Source organism: Manis pentadactyla, chromosome 16 (assembly GCF_030020395.1).
Source record: "Manis pentadactyla isolate mManPen7 chromosome 16, mManPen7.hap1, whole genome shotgun sequence".
Classification (NCBI taxonomy): domain Eukaryota; kingdom Metazoa; phylum Chordata; class Mammalia; order Pholidota; family Manidae; genus Manis; species Manis pentadactyla.
The window spans coordinates 76,906,533-76,927,516 of record NC_080034.1 but is presented as its reverse complement, the minus strand read 5'-3'; the positions used below and the strand labels follow the sequence as shown (position 1 = coordinate 76,927,516).

General features: G+C 45.5%; 1 protein-coding gene across 8 annotated transcripts in view; it reads left to right on the top strand.

The window, feature by feature from the left end:
* The window catches only part of RNF144B (ring finger protein 144B), a 164,907-nt gene extending 145,530 nt beyond the window's left edge, over window positions 1-19,377 (top strand). For all 8 annotated transcript variants that reach the window (XM_057493984.1, XM_057493983.1, XM_057493985.1 and 5 more), the window contains 4 exons: window positions 9,771-9,975; window positions 11,820-11,964; window positions 15,185-15,274; window positions 16,409-19,377. In XM_057493984.1, the coding sequence (XP_057349967.1) occupies window positions 9,771-9,975; window positions 11,820-11,964; window positions 15,185-15,274; window positions 16,409-16,549 (581 nt within the window). In that variant the 3' untranslated portion in view covers window positions 16,550-19,377. The remainder of the gene's footprint in view (window positions 1-9,770; window positions 9,976-11,819; window positions 11,965-15,184; window positions 15,275-16,408) is intronic.
* Window positions 19,378-20,984: the final 1,607 nt, after the last annotated feature.

The window sequence follows — 20,984 nt, the reverse complement described above, 5'->3', positions numbered from 1 at the left end:
TTTTTTAATGGGAAGTTTGTTCCTCTTGATCCTGCATCTTTTGTCTCTGATTGGTGAGGTTCTGTTTCATCAGAGCTCCATGCATAGTTACACGGTTTCTTTATCCTTGTTAAGACTGCGCAACACTTAATGACCTTACCATCAATTCAGTTTTGTTTTTTAACACCTCCCATCTCACGCTAGTTATCTTCCTTTTTGTAGTTTCTGATCACAAGCCCATTCTTATCTGTGTGTGTGTGTGTTTTCTTTTTGAGCCTGCTTTTCTGAGGGTAAATGTGTGACTAAGCCTCTAGTATCCTTCCTAAGCTGCTCTGTGCCTTCAGACGATGACACTTCTCAGCTCCACACTTCCTCTGCTTTACCATCCAGGCCTTTCTTGTTGATCAGTTTTCAATCTAAGACAGCACTCTCCACGTATTTCAGCTTTCCTCTGGAAAACTGAAATATCTTCAAGAAGGGACATTTATCTGCAGGCAGGGTGAGATCTCCAAAGGGGCCTGGGTGAGAAGCACACTGTCAGCGCGTTCCACTCCCCGTGTTCCTCATCCGTGGAGTGGGGACGGTACTGGACCGATGGCCCTGGGGCTGCCGTGATGAATAAACGTGTGGCTGCTGTGTGGCTGCCGCGGCGCACATCCACTGAATGATTGCTGCCATTATCGTTATTGCTGTCATTCCTCACCACCAACATCAGATCCACTCTTTCCTGTTTTCTAGACTGAACTAAGAAAGCCTCTTGCAGAATCGAGATCCTATCTTGGGCAGAGTGTATAGAATAATAATATCACTTGTGTTTTCTTTTCATTGTAATCCCAGTCTTTTCCATCAGGTTTCCACCCTTCCTGTCCTAGATTCTAGATAGTCACACAGAAGCCTGATGATCGATGCTCATTCCTTATGCCACCTCCTACATCAGTTTCCTTCACACAGAATACTCTCATCCCAGGGCGTGAGGCCGCCCCCCATCACCTGCAAGGAGGTCATGACCTGCTGCCACGAAGCATTCAGAGTTGCTGTTTAAAAGAGAAAAGGTTCCTGTGGTGCTCGTGAAAATGAAAATCTATTTAAGAATGTGATTATGTGTTTACACAGAGAATGGTATTCTAGGAGTACAACAGGCCTAATAACCCTATCATATGCTCACTAACCACAGATCACGCAAACTCCTAACTTCTGTGGGTCTTAATAGAACATTGTGAGACTAGATAACCTCAGAAGTTGTTTCCAAGTTGGAAATTCTGTGGTGTTCTTCAGCTGTCCTGAGAGCAACCCCCTGCTGGTAGCCACCTCTGTTTGACTATGTTTATAGTGGCACATGTTAATTCTGATCAGTTTAGTGTAATTGCATTTTAACCATCAGGGTTAAAAAGACCTTTCTTCTTTGAGATATCAGAAAGCAAATTAACTTTGGCATAATTAAAAATGCAGTGGGTCATAAAAGTTCAAACAGTTTGACTTATTTCAGCTGATAATTAAATTAGCTTGCGTGCATGGTGTTTCCTACAATAATAAAAATTCACGTGACATCTTTTTTGGGCTTAGCCTCACAATGGTCGAAGATGGCAGGAAAAACCCCTCATGTAAGTTAGGAGATAATACAATAGAGTAAAAAGCAAAAAGCAGACTCTATCCAGTGCTGATAGTTCCAGGTGGGAAAATCAAGGATTTTGAGTTCCGTTTTTGAAAACTGACATCACTGGAGTCAGACAGGGTCCTCCAGTCCAGGACAGCTCTATTTTCTTGAATATATCTATTTCCCAGTAATTGTCAGAATACAGAAGTAGAAAATAGTTTTAAATAGCATTTCCTGCCTTGCGTAATTTGCACAAGGAAGCAGAATCTTAAGATCAAATAGTCACGGGCCTTTTCATCAGTAATCATTTCTTGTTTTTGTAACTAAATTCCAGCACAAGTCCGTGAATTTGTCTGTCTCTGATGAAAGCATATCACATTTAATCACTTTTAAATCATACTCATAGAAAAGTGCTGGGAGCTGATTTACACAGGCCCTGGTTTCTCTTTTTCTAGATGTCTAAACTTTTCCGTATCGCACAGCTACAGAAAGTTTTCATCACTGCTGGTGTGGAAGAATTTAGTAGACTGTGCATGGGTTCACTTTCTTCCAATTTTGGAATAAAAATTTGAAAGGGGAAGAAACTAAACCCTAAACTTGTTGGATAGTTGTGCATTTTGTTTATCTACATAATTGTGTTTCCTAGGCCAGAAGTCAGGAGGTAGAATTGAATTCTAGTCATAAACATTATTTTTGAAAATCGCCCACGAACGCTGTGGGGCTCCTCTTTGCCCCAGACTCCTCCCAGATCATCAGTGTGGAGGAGAGAGAGAGAGAGAGGGCCGCGCCTGCTCACGTCGTGGTGGCAGCCTCCCGCCCCGGGCCTGTCGGCCTGCGCCTTGACTTGGGCTCGGGGGAGGCCTGCCGGCGTCTCATGCCCCTTCGGCGATTCTTCCTCCTCTACTGATCTGACCTCTAGGCCCCACTTGAGGCCCACTCTCTTACCTGAGGGACAGAAAGCAAAACTGTGCTCTTAGTGGCATGTTGGAATTCTGATTTTAAAAATTACAATTCTTTTAGCTTATGTTGACTTTACCTTGTAACTGCTATTATAGGAGCTGGGCTGCAGGGTAATAAGAAAGACCTTTTCAGTGTCTTCTGGCCACACCTGTTCCACGGGGAAGCTCTTCTTCAGGAGACTCCAAGATGCCCTGTACAAGGGTCTCTGAGTAATTATTTCTGTTCTGCAGAAATATCTGGACAGGGCTGAACAATATGGAGCCTGGCAGTGTAGCCATTGTCTTTCATCACCATAAGGAGGTGACCTACAGATACTATTTCTTACATATCTGTTATGTCACTTCATTCATTTGTTCAACTAATCCTGTGTCCCAGGCGTCTTCCTAGGTTGGCTGTTGTTGACTAACGATGACCGTGTCCAGCCGCATCTCTGCTAGGAAATCCTGATGGTTTCAAAATATGCTGTAAATTTCTAGTGCTTTCTCTTCTAACATATAATCTAATGTGTCATCTTGGATTAGCTCTCTCCAAAGCCTCCTAATAGATCTCTCTGCTGCCACCTTGTTAGACTACCATCTATTCTTCCGACAGTAGCCAGAGTAATGTTCTGAAATTGGCGGCTGTGTGACGGCAGCCCCTGGTCAGGACGGCACCCCCCTCCCCGTCTTCCTATCCTGCTCAGGCCTTACCGTCGCCACCCGTGATCAGGCCCTCCATGGCTGTTCCCACGTCACCTCCTCTTCCCTCTGCTCACGCAGCTCCTTGCGAAATTGGACTACCTTATTACACGTGTAAATCACGTCCTTTGAATTATTTGGAAACAAGTTGGAAATCTTTCAGATCAAAGCCATGTGTAGATTGACTTGTTTTTCTTGTGTCCCTTTTTTAAAAACAGTACCATTGATATATAATCCTATGAAGGTTTCACATGAGCAACACTGTGGTTTCAACATTCACCCATGTTATCAACTCCTCACCCCCATTGCCCCATTGCAGTCACTGTCTATCAGGGTAGTAAGATGCTATCGAGTCATTACTTGTCTTCTCCATGCTGTACCGAGATTGGCTTCTTTTTCTTGTTTCTAACCTAGACTTAAATGTGATTTTAAAAAATGCACAGCTATAAATAACCCTCAAAAGCAGAAGTCGTGTGCTCTGTGTCATTTGTTTCTCACGAATGTGACAATCCCCGAGGCTCCCTGTCTCTAACGGTTCTGACCAAATTGTTACCCAGTTGAAAGAGTGGAGGTGTGCATTTGGGCTGAGGGGGTCTGTCATGAATTAAAAATAGAGGAGGCAGAGAAAACTAATTCTTTAAGTGTTCCTTGTGCCTTCAGACCCAGAGGCATCAGTACACTGTTTTTCCTCATTCAGAAACTCCTCCATCATTTTCTGTGGAACCTTACGTGTCCTGTTGGACCACAGGGATGAGATCATCTCTTCGCCCTGTCTCTGGCTCCGGCGGGAGAAACGGAGTCCCTGCTCAGCGCTCTGCCCTTAACTCCTGACTCCCGTTCTCTGCTCCTCACTTTCACACAGAAACATAAAGCCGAGAGGACCTTCAGGAGTTTGGCCAAATTTGTCTCTTTTCTCAGAATAGTTATTTACTCGGTTTTTAATGGCTCGTCAGGAGGACAGTGGCGCAGCTCCTTTGGCAAGGATCTCTTTGGTAACCAGAGCAGGACTTAAAGGCCGCGGGACAAGCTGTAGGGCAAACTCGAGTATATGTGCACGTATGTGAAAAACACCTGTGCCCAAAAGCAAAGGTTGCAGAAACATGATTCTGTACTGTGGCTGGGGTGCCCCTTTACTGACGGCCTCTGTCCAGGAGTCATGTCAGACTAACTGGTGTTGCTCTCTTTTTATTTGAATTATTTAAGACGGGGGTTGATGGGAGAAGAGGGCTGTGTTTGGGTGCAGAAGTTGTTTTCTGCTCCCAATAAGTAGATATCTGGTCTCTCTTTTCTCCCCTGACCTTCTGTACTTGAAAGGGAAACATTTTGGTCTGCTGGGGAAGACAGGAAGGTTCTGACGGATCCCATCTGACTGCGGCTGTCAGGGGTGCTTGGAAGCCTGATGGGGAGGTCCTCAAATATCTGCCTGTCACGTGCTGGGATTCCAAGTGGGAGAAGCAGCCTGTGCTCGGGGGAGCTCTCCCTGGATGGAAGATTCAGACAGATGTACAAGAGGTGACTAGTGAACAGCAAACTAGTATGTAGAACCACATACTCTTCAGAAGCTGTGTACAGGTGTGAGTGTGGCTTTGGGTGTAAACGCTTACCTGTGTGCAGGATCTCCAGGCGTGCAGGTGGTTGGGAGGCGGCCGCGGCCAAAGGGCTGTCCCTGCCGCCTCCCCACAGGCCCTCGTGCTGCGTGAGCGCCGCTCTGCGCTTTCCCACCTGCCGGTGCTCGGAACTTGTCAGGGGGGGAATCGGTTTTGTGTATTTATTCACTCTCAGCTTGGCCCGCTAGTGATGTGTTGGTGAACAGGTGTTTCAGGGGAAGAACAGGCTCAGTTATGGTGTTTGCCAGTTTCTGTGGTGTCAGTGCCTCCACCACGCTGATTTCAAGCAGCCAGTGAGGTGTCCCTGGGCGCAGAGTCGGGAAGGGATGCGGCTGGTACTGCGGGCCCGCAGGGGCTGCCCCTGCGTGGGGCTGCCGCCGCCCTCGCTCACTGCTGGCTTTATTAGGATCCTTATTCTGACATCCGGAAGGACCCTCGTCTTTCCCCTTTACACCTTCCAAACTCTGGCTGTCTACTGAGTGGCAATCCCAGGGATTTTTTTTTTTCAATCTCTGTTTATGTGTTGCTTAACTCTTTTTAATGAATTTCTTTGTATCTCATCTCAGCACGTGTCATCTGCTTTGTACTGTGATGCCGAGGGACCAGTTTCACCTCCTGACTTTAGAGCTGATTAAAAGGGGAAACTTCACTGTGGTTACTAGACAAAAAAGCATAAAAACATGTATATTAAAATATTTCTGTACCTTAAGAGCCCGGATGTTAAATATCCCTTACCTCCACCTCTAAGAGCTGCTCACAGATATTTGTTAATTTCATTGTTTGTTACCGTTACTACTATGCTGGTTTATCCACATTGCATTTATTGCAAACCTCCTTTTCCCTTTCCATGCTGTGAGATTTCTGAGGAGCAAAGTCTCTATTTAGTTCATCTTTGTATGCCCAGGGTCTCTAACAAGTCCCTGAAATCAGTCATTTGTCAAATGCACCATAAATATTAGACATTTGCTTCATTTTCATTGTATCACAAGAAATCACACAGGAGATAGTTACAGAAAGAGTACTGGATGTAAGATGGATTGAGAAACATTTGCGGGATGACCAGAGGGATGGCAGTTGTAAGTCTGAGAGAGCAGTTTGTTAATGTGTTGGGATGGAAACTTTATTTTAGAGACTTAAGTAGGATATGTTGGGATAGGAATGAGAATCCGTGAACATGGATCGCTCACCCAGTGCGTGGAGAGGAGAAAAGAAGTGACATGGATGTGAAGCATAGAGATGCAATAGGGTTCTAGAAGGGGTAATTCTTACACACTTTAATGTTAGAGAAGTTTTTCATTGTTGCCCTTGCAAGTGACACTTCATAAAGGAGGTTTAATTTTGGAAGTGCTACATGTAAAGTTCTGTGTTTTGCTGAATTGATGTCTTTCCAAACGTGGAGAGCCCCAGCTGAGGTGGGTGGAGATCTGCGGTCTAATACAGATCGTAATGTACTTTCCACACCACGACTGATACTGAAGGTTAGTAGGCTGTGCTACTAACATTGTTGGTGAGAGACTAGAAGAGGGTGAAAAATACATTCCAGTGCAAGGCAATTCAAGATGCTACCATTAGTGTATGTATTGTAAGTTAATAGTTTGCAGAGGACTATGTAGCTATGCTTTTGAAAAACCCAGATTTACTGCTTTAAACCAATAGGTAGCTTCCCATCTCTGTGTCAGGTATATTGGGGCACATGCATAGAATAGGAAATAGCCCTCACCTACAATTTTAAAGAGACAGGCTACTTCCAGGGAATAAATGGAGAGCAGCAATGACAAGATGTGGACTTTGTGACACCAAAATTAAGGCAAGCACATAGGAGTAGGTCCTTTAAGACTGGATAGGCTATGACTTGGTGAAGAAGAGAGGGGAGTTTTAGGAGGAAGGAAAAGCATAGAATGAGAACTATATACGTGGAGAAGAAGGTGAAACATGGGAAATTTGAATATGTTTCAGTATTATAAAAAGAAAATTATTTTCCAGAGGACAGCTCAGTTCCAGAATTATTTTATTAATCTGTTGCTCATGTGCCAGATTGAAAGTAGCTTTTTTAAAATTAGCTTTTAAAATTATAAAAGTTTGTTTCTATTTATTCCTGTTTTTTTTTCCTTTAATTCAAGCTTAATAATAAAGCAAATCTTTACCTCCTCTGCCAACCCCTGCCCTTTATTCCAGGATAACGCTTGTTACGTTTCATGGATATTCTTCTGGAAATGTTAGAACGTATTTCTATGCATACATATTTTTGTAAACATGGTTCAAACTCTTCCTCAATATACTTTTTTGGCTTAGCAATGTATCTGAGAGATCTGTCCATACAGTTATATCAATTTACCTTAGTTTTTCGTAAGCTACATAGTGTTCAGCTTCATGGATGGTACATCATTTGTCTATGTGCCTACATAAAAGCTTTTTAGATCTAGCATAATGTGTTAACTTTTTTAAAAAGTTAATGATAGAAAATAATTTAATATTATTATGGTTTGTGCTAGAATCATCAGGTTGGAAAGTCTTTAATGGTCATCTTGGACGTGATGCTTCAATCCCCTGTATAAAGTAGATGCCACATGGAGGAGCAGTCCTTGTTGGAAGAGGGCATCTGCTCACTATTACTAGCGGTAGCCTAGATGCTTTCGGCTGCAGGGAGCAGCATGCCTGACTACAAGGGGCGTGAACAGCAAGGGCACTGACTCACCCCCCACACGGATGTCCGGAGGCGGCTGTTGCAGGTCTGGTGGACAGAGCGGTTCATCTTCTCTAACTCACTTAGTGTTCCCTGATTCCCAGGCATTGTAAACGGACTGCAGGACCATCCCCCCAGCTGATCAGGGAGGAGACCTTTCCCAGAAGCCCCTTGGTCGGCCCTCCCCTTACCTCTTCTTGGCCAGAGCTGTGTCACATGCCCATGCCTTAGCTTCACCGAGGGCTGGGAAGGCAAGTGTCTGGAATATTCTGCCTCCATTGAGATAGATGAGCATTCTCAGCAAGGGGCATTAAGATAGATAGTAAGTAGATACTGCATAGAGTAGCCAATTTCAGTTTTGGTAAAGTCAAAAATCTATGTCCTAACAACTACACTTTGGTGTTTGTTAAGCTCTATACGGTGTCCCTAAAGAACAAGACTTCTAATGAAAGAAATAAGTAGAAAGCTGTAATGCCGCCCTCTGCCCCTTCCCCACACTCCTTTGCATGGTCATTTGTGCACCTTCGGAGTGGGGAGGAATACAGAAGGTCACTCTTGTCTGTGGCTCAGACCTTCCCTTGCCTTGCATTGGACTGTGTTACAGCCACATGCATTCTAAGAACCTTCTTGTAAAGGGTTTCATCAAAGTCTATAACTGCTCCCATGTTTATTGATTATCTTCTATTGGGACACCCCAGATACATGAAAAAAGAATCTGGTAGAGACAAACAAATCAGAATATCTACCAAATAATTTTAATTGATTAGCATTATGAGGACTAATTGTATCCTTGGATCTTTTTAAGGTGATTGGTAGGGATGCTGTAAATTTCAACTATAATATGTCTTACATTTTCTTTCCTTTCCCTTCTTTATTATCAAACTTTCAAAAAACCTGTGCTTTAGAATGGATGGTCAGGAGACCTTTGATGTGGTAGTCCTTAGCTCTAAGTGACATACCAGCCTTCATTTCTTTGGGGTTAGTATTTGAAGTAGTTTTAAGAGTTTGGAAGAAAATATAAATGGTGTTGAAAGACAAGGTCACGACCCTGGAGCATATGTGTGTCACTGTCCCCTCGACTGTCTACTCAGCCTGTCCCACAGTTTTAAGTATCTTAGAGGGTCCATCTCTCTTGGAGTCTGAGGATCTGTGAATCATAGGTTCCCTTTTCAGATTACATTCAGCCCATCATTCTCCAACCCGTGCCCCCCAAAATTATTAGATGTTTAAGGATGCTATTTTTGAATGAAAACCTATCACAAGCATGGGTCTGATTGTTGTATTTTCTAGGTGAGACATTAATGGAGACAGTATTTACTGGAATCCTTCAGGCTTTTTTCCCCCCGATACTAAATTCATAACATTATTACCTTTAAAACTAAGCGCATACTTAGTGCCTTCATTTCCTTTTTTGCGCCACCCTTTGGGGTTGTTTGCTTCCTGCATGAAAATTTCCAAGAATCACAAGCCTTAGGAGATTTAAAATTAGAATCTCATCAGTTCATAATTTGCAAAATACATTGCTTCAGAGAAAAAGGGCTACTCTACCCCTCCAGTAACATAATTTTTCACATGATATATACTCTTAAAGGTCACATTATATCATGACAACATGGGTGACTGTTATTGAATAGAAACTGAAAACTGAACAAGATCTGTAAACACTTGAACGACAGCTGTCCACCCCAGCCCCACCTGTCCTGCGTGCCCGGGGGACGTAGCTGATGGGGTGTATGACTGACCCTCAGCGTTTGGGTCTTCTCTTACCTAGCCAAATTGACAGCTACTCAGACTTCTTGGCTGAGGCTTGCTTGGTCTTTAATTTATCTCTAAACAACAGGAGAAACCTCATACCTACTTCTCAGTGCCTGAAAGTACAAACTCCTTCATGAATCCTTTTCTCGTTTGGTTTGGTAGGAGCTTCATGTCATTTTCCTCCTAGTACCCAAAATAATTGTAGAGGGGACTTTTGAGATTTTTGCCTATTTTGAGTGCTGAAAGGTAAAAAATATTCCAAAAGTGTTGCCCGTTTTGGTGGGAGAGACCATGCCTTCTCCGTTCACGAGGGCGACGGGGGCCCTTCCTGTGGCACCTGCTCTGAAACGTGTGACCTCCTAGGTCTGCATCCATGGCGAGGACCAAGCATAGAAACCACCTGCGGCTGTCCTAAGCTCCCCTGTCAGCCTCGAAGGAGAATGAATGAAGGGAAGGGGGCCTGAGCCTGGACGCCAGGCACACGGGCCGTCACATTTCCTCTCTTTGCGCCATAGAGGTTCACCTGGACCCCTGCCGGACGTGGTGTCCTGCCGCAGACTGTCAGACCGTCTGCCCCGTGGCTCCGAGCGAGCCAGGCCAGCCTGTGCTGGTGCAGTGCCCTGCATGCCAGTGGAAGTTCTGCTCATGCTGCAAGGACGCGTGGCATGCGGATGGCTCCTGCAGGGACAGCCAGCCTGTTGTCCTGCCAACAGAGCACGGGTAAGAAGGAAACTCGGTCCTGGGACTATTCCCTGCTTGGCTCAGAAACCCTGAACAGGTTGCTTGGAGGAGTTATCTTCTGATGGAATTTACAGATTAGTTATCACCACATGGAACTTTCTTCAGAAGTGTCTCAGGATGGGTGAGTGTAGAATAACCAAATATAAAAATAATAGCAACCCAAAAAAAAATTTCTAAAGGGATTTGAGTTGTTTACCCCTGGAGAATCTTCCAGATACTCCTCGAGTCCGAGTTTATAATGAGCTGTGATTTCTCTTTGGATAGAGAGGCGCACAGTCCACTGGTTCTCTGTACAAAGCCCTGATTTGTCCCCAGCCATTTGCTTAGGTACCATAATCGTCTCCTGTTGATATTCCTCATTCTTCCTCTTGTAAAGTGGCACAGAAATTATTTTTTATCTAAGCTGCCAGCCCGTGAGTTGTGCCAGTCCTGTGAGCCCATGGCGGCAGACAGGGCAGCATTGCGTGCAGCACAGTGCTGAATCCATAGGTGCCAGAGGGACAGAGCCTCCCTCTGGACACGCGGTGCCACGGCCGAGGTTTTGGCATTTTGGCATGAGGAGGAGCAGTGAGGGCTGGTCAGGAGGGCTGTACAGCAGCAGGGCCCAGACGAGAGCCCTTTGTTTCGGACCCCTGGCTTTGCTTGAGGCTGTGCTATTCTGCGTCAGCTGGAACAGAAACACCTGTGTCGTCGTGTGGTTGGCCTCATCACCCTGCATGCACCTCAGTGCCCGTGGGGCTGTTCTTCAGGAGCAGTCACGCCACCGGCTGCAGTGCTGTGTTGGTCACAGACCAAACACATGAGAGGAAGACGTTTCCTAATGAGCAGGGTGACCTCTCTGGGCCACGGCCTTCGGCGCTCTCACTGCCCGGCCCCAGGGCCCCAGGCTCACCGGGCGCTGCACAGACCTGCAGAAGGGAAGGTGGGGCTCTGGCTTGTCTCTGGGTGTCTGTTTGACCTCACCCAACACACTCAGCCTCTTTGGGTCTGTCTGTCTATTTGGAAAAAAAAAAAAAGGAGGAAATTAAAATAGTAAGCCTCCTGCTACACTGTGGGTTACCGCGTGTGATCCTGGAAATGCCAACACGTGAACGGGATGCCTCTGCGTGCCGAGTGGGGCCGTTGGCAAATAGTGGCTGAAGCGCAGCCCGGCGCCCCGGCTCACTTGGCCTCCTGCTGCCCCGTTTGTCCCGCTATTTTATGTGCTCCTTAGGCTGGGAGCCTGTGCTGGCTGGTTCCTCTGGTTGGAGCAGGTCTTCAATGATATTGGGCATTTTTTATTTTAAAGTATTGATTATTGGCTCCCTCCAACCTCTTCCATTTGTTTATTTGGACACATCATCAGATTATATGTTCCGTTAGATCCTGAGCTAGTTTTTCTGCTGAGTAGCAGACTTCTTGCACTTTTTATTCAGACAACATGTGCTCAGGGAGTGAAACCCTAATTTGGCAAAACAATGAATTAAGTCAGCTGTGGAAAATACAACTGTATAATTCACTCAGAGCCAAAGAGAAGTAAATTAACAGTCTTTTTGTTCTGAGTTAACTGAACAGCTCATTGTCTGTGTCTCTCCTATTTTTACCCCCCACCCTTTTCGTTGGAAGTGAATTAAGCCCAGAGAATGAGGTGCCCACCACCTGCCCATCTGGGGCCCTAGGAATTCAGTCTCGCATCTAGAAGGGGATCGTTTAACAATTTAATTCTATCTGGCCCTCTCTTCCCACAGCCCTGGTTAGTGTACACCCTCCTGATCTAGCTTTTTAAAAAGTCAGGTTGCATTTTTAACCTCCACCCTGTCCTGTGTCGCCCGTTCTGCTCCCAGGGCCCTCTTTGGCATGGACGCAGAAGCCCCCATTAAGCCGTGCCCTGTGTGCCGGGTGTACATCGAACGCAACGAGGGCTGCGCGCAGATGATGTGTAAGAACTGCAAGCACACGTTCTGCTGGTACTGCCTCCAGAACCTGGACGTGAGTCCCTGGGGCTCTCAGGCCCTTCTCCGAACCGTATCCGTGCGACAGCCAGGACCCGGCAGGCTTTCCTTTGAAAATATCGAGTCTGTTTTTATCCTGCAAAAGAAATGTATTTATCACGATCACACTTCCTAGGCCTGCAGGGATCTGACGCCTCTCCTTGATGGCCTCAGCTGCCCACCTTGGCTTTCAGGACAAGCTTTCCTGTCGGGCGTTTCCTGCCTCGGGGGCGCTGTCTCGTGTGTGACGGAAGGGTTACTATTGTGCCCCTCCTGCGTTACTGTTGTAACGAATTACCACAAGCTTAGTGGCTTAAAACAACACGCTTGCTATCTCAGTTCTGTATCTAAACGTCTGACAGGGGTCTCCCTGGATTAGAATCAGGGGGCTGCCTTCTTTTCTGGATTCTAGGGGTGGATTCCTCTGCCTTCGGGAGGCTGCCTGCATCCCTTGGCTCGGGGCCCAGCTCCCCAGCTGCGCACCAGCACCGTCCCATCCGCCGGCCCTCCTGCCCCAGCCCGCCTCCCGCTGCCCAGGGCTGGGAGAGCGGCTCTGCCTTTAAGGACCCTTGCGATGAGACTGGACTCGTCTGGGTAGTATGGGACACTCTCCCCCATCTCAAGGTTTTGATTCAATCACACGTGCAAAGTCTCTTTTGCCACGTAAGGTAACACACTCCCAGGTTCTGAGGATCCGGCCATGGGCCTCTGTAGGGGAGCAGTTCTGCCCACCACAGTTGTTTACTTCTTTTTGAATTTATAAAGAAAAAGGCTTTTCAACGGTATCTCTTAAATAACGATCTCATTCACTGGCGCGAGCAGGAGTATCGCTACTGTCTTGTTAGGGTTCCCTTCCCACAGGAGGGCCCTGGGCATTCATCCCCCGCTCACCGTTCGTGAAGCACACCTTCCCAAGTTCAGCGGCAGTTTCGTTCAGCCCTGGGCCAGGCTCATGGTGGCCTCAGAGTTAACAAGGTCACAAACGTGAAGGATTGGCGAGAAGGTTTTATTTCAATTCTAGGGTTTTGAAGTTGGGAGTAGCCTAAGTTATATATAGGCCTTCTCCCTATTCTGGCGGTTTGGACCTTTGAAATATGTCGTGTTAGCGTAGCCTGCAGTCACAGGTAGTGATTCTTTAATCAGCTTTTCATTTTAATTGTTTCCCTGCTTCTATTCAATAAGCATTTGTGTAGTGCGTTAGCATCACAAACACTCACAAATGAGTGTGCCATTAACATGGGATGCGTGCTGGCCACAGGCCTGATTTTTCACTGAAAATCAGATCAGTTGTTAGGATGACATCTATGAGTATGAATCTTAATCAGCTTGATTTCAGTGTTTCCAGAAAAGGTATAAACTGGGGAGAAGAAAATTGATATTTTAGACTCTAGAGGCTCTGTATGCAGCTCACATTGAAAGAAATGTTCCCATGGTTAAAAAAAAAAAAGTCTATTTATCATAACCCCTTGGATTACAATTACCATTGATATTTGAGACCTATGGTAACTCCAAATGAGGACTTAACTAATTATGCATCTCTTATGCTTTACAAATGACTGAAGGGTTTTTTTCCCTTCAGGTTTAACCAGAATATGAATTGGGTTCATATCCACAAGGAGGCTGAGCCCATGAGGATCTCTTTAGGAGGCCAGAGTGTAAGGGGGTAAATATGTGTGCCAGAGCTCTCCATCCTTTGCCGAGATGTGTTTGGGGTATGGTGTTGCAAAGAACACACTGTTCTATTACTTGGACTGTTCTGGTCCTCAGGGTAAAATGGTACAGATGTTAAATGGCTGCATACGCAGACTTCAAATGTTGAAGCATCTTTTTCTTGTCATTTTGTTTTTTGAGATCTCATTTGCTCAGTTTTGGCCAGAGGCATTGGCTTATTGGTAATAATGTTTTTGCAGCCTAGACCGGTGTCCTATTTCAGATGTGCTGCTGATCTTTGTTTATAGGAAAGTCTCAGAGCACAGGCCAGCAGAAGGCTGATGGTCCAGAAGCCAAGCTTGAGACAGACACCAGAGTGATTGCTGGGGTGTTGAGTTTACCCCTGTCAGATTGCCACCCCTGTTCTTTCAGAGGATGAGATGTTCTTAATCTTCTGCTTTGGGGACCTCACAGACTTCTCCCTTTCAGTCATTTCTTCTCTGTCCTGTGAATTCCCTCCACTTGATTCATCCGTGCATGGAAGTGTGCCCCCCTGTCAGTGCGTGAGCCCGCGTCTTTCCCTTTCGGCCACTCTGTTTCTCTCCTTCCCTTAGAAGCCAAGCCTCAGAGAGCACGATCACCTCTTGCTGCTGACACTTACCTCCACATGTTGCTGTGTACTCAGACTGCCACGTTGCTACCGCGCTTCGAGTGACGTCTTGTGGACAGAACCCAAGGATATTCAGCCCTTACCTCGCCTAGATTCTCTGCTGCCTTTGGCATCTTGGCCACCTCCGTTTCCGTGATGCCCTCACCTCTGACTGCTTCCCAGTTCCCTCTCCAGGCTCTTTCTGACCCATTCTTCAATGTCTGTGTTCCACATCCTCCTGGCTGCTTGGTCCGCGCTCTCTCCCTGGGGGATCGTGTGTCCTTCAGCGGTTTCCTCCACCCCATGTACACTGATCCCCAAGTCTTTTATCCAAAATGCAGATCTGTGTGTATCAGCTGCCGTTGGAGCAGCGCTGCTGGAATATCTCAAGTATTTCCGAGGCTCACCATGTCCCAAGTGTGGTCATCATTTTCCCAGCCAAGCTCATGCCTGTGTTGTTTCTCTCGGCCGAGCCCCTGCCTCCGGCCTGGAGGCCTCCCCCCGTCTCTGCCTTCTCCTCTGTGTCTCCGCCTCTGGTTAGTTGCTGTCCCGCACCTCACGCCTGGGTTCGCCTCTTCCCCATCGCGTCCCCGGCGTTTGCGTCCCCGGCGCACGCTGCCTTGCTCGCCGCCCTGCACCCCGGGTGCACCCGCACTGAGCTCCTTTCGAGCATCTTCGGTCGCGTCGCTCATCTTTTTTAGACTCACTCAAGATTCTCATTGATTATGATCTGTTCTCACTCAGTGATTTATTGAACTCCTGAGATAGACTCTGTAAAGACTGTGGGCTTGGGATTCCCAGAGGCTATCAGTGCGGCCTGAAAGAGACTTTGCTACCGCTGAGGGGACCTGGTGTGGTTCGCACCCGTGTCTCAGTTCAGAGCGGCTTGTCTGCTGACGCCTCTCCCTCTGGTTTTCAGAATGACATCTTCCTGAGACACTATGACAGAGGGCCCTGCAGGAACAAGCTAGGCCACTCGAGAGCCTCGGTGATGTGGAACCGAACCCAGGTGGGTACCCCGACCTAAACCGGACCTGCGGTGGCCGAGGGAGCCCACCTGCATCCACCCCCGCCCTCTGCTCTCTGCTCACTCACCCCCAGTGGGCCCGGGGATTCTGGGGAGCCCTGGGACAGGCCTGCGGGAAGGTCATGGAGCAGCTGCTGAAGTTAGTTCATGAGCACAGCCTCCTGGGGACGAGGAGGGGGCCGGAGCCCAGAGCAGCCAAGAAATATACAGTGAGCACAGGGTGCAGGCAGGTCCTCTTCCCCCTGGAAGAGTTAAAATGGCTTTCCTGGAGCCTTTCATCTTTTGAAGTCCTATTAGGTGTAAAAGGTGGTGCTCTAAAATCCTACAAGCCCCGGCCAGGGCTGAGGTCCCTCTGTGCGTGCTGGGATGTGTGTGTGTGTGTGTGTGTGTGTGTGTGTGTGTGTGTGTGTGAGGTTCAGTGGGAGACCTGGTGTATTTTTAGGAGTGTTTCGTACCTGTTGAAGGCTGTGTACCTGCGGAGAGAGGCAGTGCTAATAACCTAGTAATCACCACTAATGCTCTGTGAGACTGTGGCGGGAACTCGGGTGTGGAGCCGACGCCGACACAATCACACGGGGTTTGCACCCCAGCTGCAGGTCACACTGGTTTATTCTCTTACCCGTGAGTTCGTCTTCAGAGTCAGCCTGGTCTGTACCCACTTCAGAGCCCCACTGGCACAGGCTCGAAGTTCTGTGTCCCTGAGATGGTGTCGTGAAGTCAGTTCAGGCCACACAGCGTGTTCCCAGGAACGGGAGGCGTAAACAGCAGAAATGCATTTCCATGGCTCTGGAGACTCGAGTCCTGGCCAGGTGCCCATGTGACTGGGTTCTGGCGGGGGCCCTCTTCCTGGTTAGAGGGCCTTCTTTCCCAGGTGCCCTCCCACGGAAAGAGTGAGGGAGATAAGCCACCTTGCAGGGGTCTCCTCGTGTAAGGACACTCACCCATCACGAGGGCCCCACCCGCACGTCTGGACCCTCATTTCCAAATACCATCGTGTTGGGGATTGGGACTTCAACATAGGGATTTGGGGGACACACACATCCAGTCCCCGGCAGATGGTAGAGCAGGATACAGGAGGAGTCAGCTGCTGCAATAAGCCTCTTTCTGCATCTCCAGGTGGTGGGGATCCTGGTGGGCCTGGGCGTCATCGCCTTGGTGACGTCGCCCCTGCTGCTCCTGGCGTCCCCGTGTATTGTCTGCTGTGTCTGCAAGTCCTGTCGGGGCAGGAAGAAAAAGCGCGACCCCCCCACCACCTAAGTTCTCCACTCATGTCCACATGCCACACACAGGTGTCTGGGCTCTGCAGGACAGCACGGTGGTAAAGCCCCACTAGCGACCTTGCCTCCTCCTCCTCCTCGCCAAACTTTGGAAGTGCCTCTGTGTCCAGACTTTGAACCTGCCCGCCTGCCTTCAGCGTCAGTAAAGGCCCAGCGTGGGTGTGTGTGTTCCTGTGTAAAGAGAACTGGTGTCTTTAGTACATTTGGGGCAGCATGTTGGGAGCTTTGGGGTGCTGGGGAGGAGCTAACACATCCTCGCTTTATCATCCCAAGGATCCCACTAGACTGTCGAATTTCCATCCAAATTCCAGGAGCCCCAGGGAACATGCCGTGTGATAACCGAGCTGTCGGGGGGCAATGCACATGCTGGCTGAGGAGTCGGAGTCTGCTCTGTGTCGATCTGACTCCCATGTAGGGTGGGAAGGAGAAGGTCTAGACTATAGACTGTAAGATGTAGATTCATAAACATAACCTTTAAAACAGTGTGATATCATGCCATCTCATTTTGTAAAAACTAATGGATAATCAAGTTATTTACATATTTTCAAACACAATTCAGAGCAGCTCACTTCTCAGCAAAACCTATTTAGTATTGCTCTTTTGGCATCTAGTAGAGTAATTGGAATACTTTATGTACAAGAAACTGATAAAATGACAGAAACGTGTAAACTAAAATGGAAATGCTTTATACATCTTAAATAGTATGAATTTGTATCACCTCATTGTGAGTTATTTTTCCCATTGTGCCTTTAGCCAGATTTTGGATAAATGGGTTTTGAAAAGGTAATTTTTTTCTTCAGTGACCTCTCATTACTGAATTGCCCTGAGCAGTTAGCCTGGTGCTTCTTGGGAACATGTGACGTGCCAGCCGAGGGCTCTCCTTAAAGCTGGGTGGGCCACATCAGGAACGACGATGTTTTCCAAGGTTACGGGGCTCCTAGGTTGTGAAATTGCTACTCTCGACCTGTTGTTAAAGAATGATGCTTTGCTTATGCAATGGAATGAAACCTGAGCGGGATGTGCATTTTTAAGGAACTTTAATTCACACGTGCATATTGATACTAACAGATGTATAGTGCAGCTGTTGGTCATGTACTTTTTTTTTTTACTGTTCGTATAGAACATAGGTGAAAACTCTGGGAAAATTTTGAGTGGCAGCCAGCCAAAAATATTTTTATCACTTACTGGGAAATTCTCGATATAAAGTATCTTCATTTCCTTTTGAAACTCGAAACAGTTCAGAAAAAAGAAATCAATACTGTCTCCTATCAATATATTTCATACTCATATAAATATAAATGTACATATATTTGAATAATCTGGTTGGTTTTACATTGCCTCAAAAGGGCATTTATAACTGCTCAGGGGATCACAGGAGCTCAACTGGAATTAAATTTCTGTATCAAGGATGTCAGTCACGGCAATGAACTCCCGCCTTAGGAACCTGTCTGTGCTTGGTCCCACGAGGAATCTTAACGGGCTGATTTTAAGTAACCTCAAATGCTGTATTATCAGCGATAGAGCTCCTGAGTTTTGAGTGAAGTTGGAAGAAAACATCTATGCTATTTCCTTGGCAAAACTAAAAGAAGGAACTTACCTTCTCACAGATACACTAGAACAGAAATAACATTTTTTTTGTGTGTGCGTGTGGAGGATAGGAAGTGAGGGTTGTATGTCAAACAGATTTTAAATGACTGGATTTAAGTTTATAAAGGTTGAAAAGTACCTGCAAAAATGGTGACATCTTCCTTAAAGAGCTAAATGAATTGACCTGTGTGAGCTTGTCAGAATCAACAGGAACAGGTTGGTAGGTTAAGCCCAAATACATCTCTAGGGCATCAAAGAGCAACATGCAGGCTGATGTAGAAGCTTTGTTTATAAAGGAGAAAGCTGACGACTTTGATAACAGAGACTGATGTTTTTGTTCAGGATCGGTGCCCAGTGAAAGAGTTTAATCTGTGTCCTTCCTTTGTCCATCAGCCTCACCCTTTCCTAGTGATTCTCTTTCTGTACTAGGAAGAAATAGGGTGTTACGTAATAATGTTTGGTTGTTGGGGCAAAGATCTTTTTGTGTTTGGAGTAGTATAGTCCATCTGAAATAGAAACCAAAATCCTTCACCAAGTTGTAATCTTGATGTCGTAACCCCCCATCCAGAAACACCACTGGATGTAACAGCATGTCTAGCTCTTGACCCTGCTGGGGCTGTGCTCTTGTTATTAGGCAGGGAAGTGAGGAGCAAAGCCATATGGAAGCAAATTCTAGAATCCTAAGCACTCTGTGTGTTCATGCAACGGGTGTTTGCTCTGGACTTGAAATCTCTATTTTGAAAGAGTCCTTCGAAAAATGAATAATTCACAGTGTGAATTTCCTTGTAGCCTATGTCATGAAAATCTTACCTATCCTGATTTGAAAATCTACATGTTTATTTGAATTAAATCACTGTTTTTTGAAACCCCAAATGGTCTCTTAAAAACTATTCAGAACCTATGTATGTATTCCTTAGCCTTCTCTACACAGTGCTTCTGAAAGATTTTCTGTTCATGAATGGATGCCTTTATGTGTATAGAATCGAGTATATATGTGTACCTTTAAAGACAATTTCTTAATGCCTTAGCTGAATGACATTTTATAAAGCTGTCACAATTGATGTCTATAGGCGATTATATATCATGTTGATTCATCATCCTCAAAAATTTTGTTATGTATTTAAGAAATTGCTGCTATTATATTTTTCCAATTATTTGAGAGGAAAATACCTGTTTTAGTCTCTGTAGCCCCAATAAACGTGAAGCAGGAAATTAAGAGTGTTCACCTTTGTTTGCAGCATGTTTCCAGGCACATCGATTTTACCCTCCAGGAAACAACCAAGTCACTATTAAATCCTAGGTTCAGAATTTACAAGAAGTACCCAGATCTGCTATACCGTTTATGGAAATTACTTTTGCTACTTTGTTTCTTAGAGTGTTACCCTTAAAAATAAAGCTCAGTTATTCTCCCAGCAAAAATAGGTTTATTTGGGAATAGCTGAGAATCACAATTTGGCACAAACAAGCTATGGGAAAACTATAGGCTGGTCTGGAGAACAAAGGAGAGAACACTTTTTTTATAGAGGAGGGGACCGAGTTGTCAGGGCTGTTTTAAGCAAAAGGTCCATTGGAGGAAACTGGGAGTCCCACGTAACATGGCTTCTCATTGGCTGAGTTGTGACAGCCTCTCATTGGCTGAGCTGTGAAGCCTCTCATTGGCTGAGCTGTTGCTGGGGTCGGAGAAAAACCTCTCTTACTCCTTCTGAATAGTAAATAGGTAGCACACAGTGCTATGGATGGACTTGCAAGTTGTGTGTCTGGTACTTCTCTTCCCACTGGATCATCAAGACAAGTGATAGGGTGTGGGAACTCTCCCTAATGGCCCCCCTAACTCCATTTTAGTAAGGTTTCCTTTTTATTAATTTTTGCAAAAGAAATGGGGACAAGTGCAATGCCTTCAACTCAGCAGACTTTTCTTGTATGTGTGGCATTTCACACTGCCAGTGTGCAGGCATTGATCATTATCCAGAGAAGTAACCAGTAATTTAGGTCTTTGATCATTCTAATAAAAAAAATGATGTCAGGCATCAAAGCCATTAGTTCTGTAAAAAAAGGGTTGGACTACATGCCAAGTTCAGTTCTAACCTTACAAAAGTCAATTAGAGGAGTACTTTTCCTTGTTCGGATTTTTAAAGGATTTACATTCATGGCAAGGTCATTTCCATTTGCTTAGTAAATCAAGGCAGGACTCCTAAGGTTTAGTACCAGAAGTTGATTAACAACTAGAACTAGTGTTTTTACAAAACTGAATTCTCACATCCCTAAGCTGATATTGATACCTTTTTATTGAATATTATATGCTTCTAATATGAGGCTCAAATACAAAAATATATAATTGACCTGTAATTCAAGTTTTATTTTCTTATCATTCAGTTTTGAGAACATCAGTAAGATCATTTAAAATATATTTGGCTTATGGTTTCTTAATTTGCTTAATTATCTCCAGGAATGTCAACATTATTTCATTTGTAAGTGCACTTACTGTTTGCTTAACTGGAATTAGTATTCCCAGAGAACTCTTGAATGAACCATTTTATACAGCGGTGATTTTAATACCCTAACCAGCAGACTCATTGCAATGTAGATTATGAGTCTAGTGAATTTGGGGAATTACAATTGCATTTTTCTGTAATTACAATATTTTTATTTGTTAGGTAATAAAGCTAGTTTTCTTTAGACCTTGAAGGTTGTATCCAACTCCATGTTATGAAAAAGAAAGAAATTTCAAATAATTTAATAGCAATTAACATTTTTTATTTATATATTTTTACATACACTTTTAAAAGAATTTTTGAGGACAATCCTCTGAGTAAATGGGATATTAGATC